Below are 1,027 nucleotides of genomic sequence, written 5' to 3' on the forward strand. Positions count from 1 at the left end.
TAGGGGGGTTTGACACTTCCCTCCTTGTTATCTGGCATTCCTCGGGCACGGCTGTGCCGTGGGACAGCTGCAGTCTCCAGGACGGGGAAGGGAAAGCGCTCCAGGAAGCTGGAGCTGAGCTTTTGGCCGCTCCCAGCCCGGATTTCCAGGAGCACTCATGGAGTGCAGCTGTCGGGATTTGAGCTCTTCCTGCCCTCCGCCGCTGTGGGTGCTCCCACCCCGACCCGAAGGCAGGGAATTCTCGATCCATGGAGATGATGGATGAAGGCGCAGAGGAAGGATAAACAGCGCCGGCCCTGCGTGCGTTCACCCTGCCAGCCGAGCTGCAGGCAGATCTCGGCCGGGGGCTGCCCGTGTCCCCCCGCGGCTCCCCGGGGATGAGGAGTCACGTTCCTCCCCGGCTCAAGGGAGCAGGGCCCGAGCGGGAGCGGGGAGCGGCCAGAGCCTCCCGCGACCCCGGCCCCGACCCCGGCCCCGACCCCGGCTGGACGCGGGCCCGGCCCCGGGGGGCTGAGGGGAGCGGGGGGATAGGGGGATCCAAGAGGGGATCCCACCCTCCTTCCCGGGATGCCGGTACAGGGGGATGGGAGGCTCCAAGAGGGGATCCCACCCTTCTCCCGGGATGCCGATACCGGGGGGATAAAGAGCTGCAAGAGGGGATCCCACGCTCCTTCCCAGGATGCTGATACCGGGAAACGGGGGGCTCCCAGACGGGATCCCACGCTTTTCCCGGGATGCCCCCTCGGGACACGGCCGCTCCGGTACCCCGCTCCCCCCGGGATGCCGGTACCGGGGGGATGGGGGGGCTCAACTCTGGACGGATTTTGGGCGCGATCTGATTGGCTCAGGGCGGGGACGGCCGCTGCTTGGCCACGCCCCTCGGGCTGCTCCCCGTCCCGTCCCGCCCCGCGGGGCCGGGGTCGCCCCGTCCGGCTCGGCTCGGCTCGGCTCGGCTCGGCACGGCGGGGCTCCCGTGGCCGCTGTGGGGATGCGGGCGGTGGCGGCGCTGCTGGCGGCCGTGCTGGCG

At 71.2% G+C, this 1,027-nt stretch overlaps 1 protein-coding gene across 1 annotated transcript in view; it reads left to right on the plus strand.

Annotated features, from left to right (window-relative positions):
• Window positions 1-377: 377 nt before the first annotated feature.
• The window catches only part of NID2 (nidogen 2), an 18,787-nt gene continuing 18,137 nt past the window's right edge, over window positions 378-1,027 (plus strand). Inside the window, exon 1 of the mRNA XM_039705934.1 lies at window positions 378-573. Within this exon, the coding sequence (XP_039561868.1) occupies window positions 378-573 (196 nt within the window). The remainder of the gene's footprint in view (window positions 574-1,027) is intronic.

The sequence above is a fragment of the Passer montanus genome, unplaced genomic scaffold, assembly GCF_014805655.1.
Source record: "Passer montanus isolate IOZ18808 unplaced genomic scaffold, ASM1480565v1 scaffold189, whole genome shotgun sequence".
NCBI lineage: Eukaryota > Metazoa > Chordata > Aves > Passeriformes > Passeridae > Passer > Passer montanus.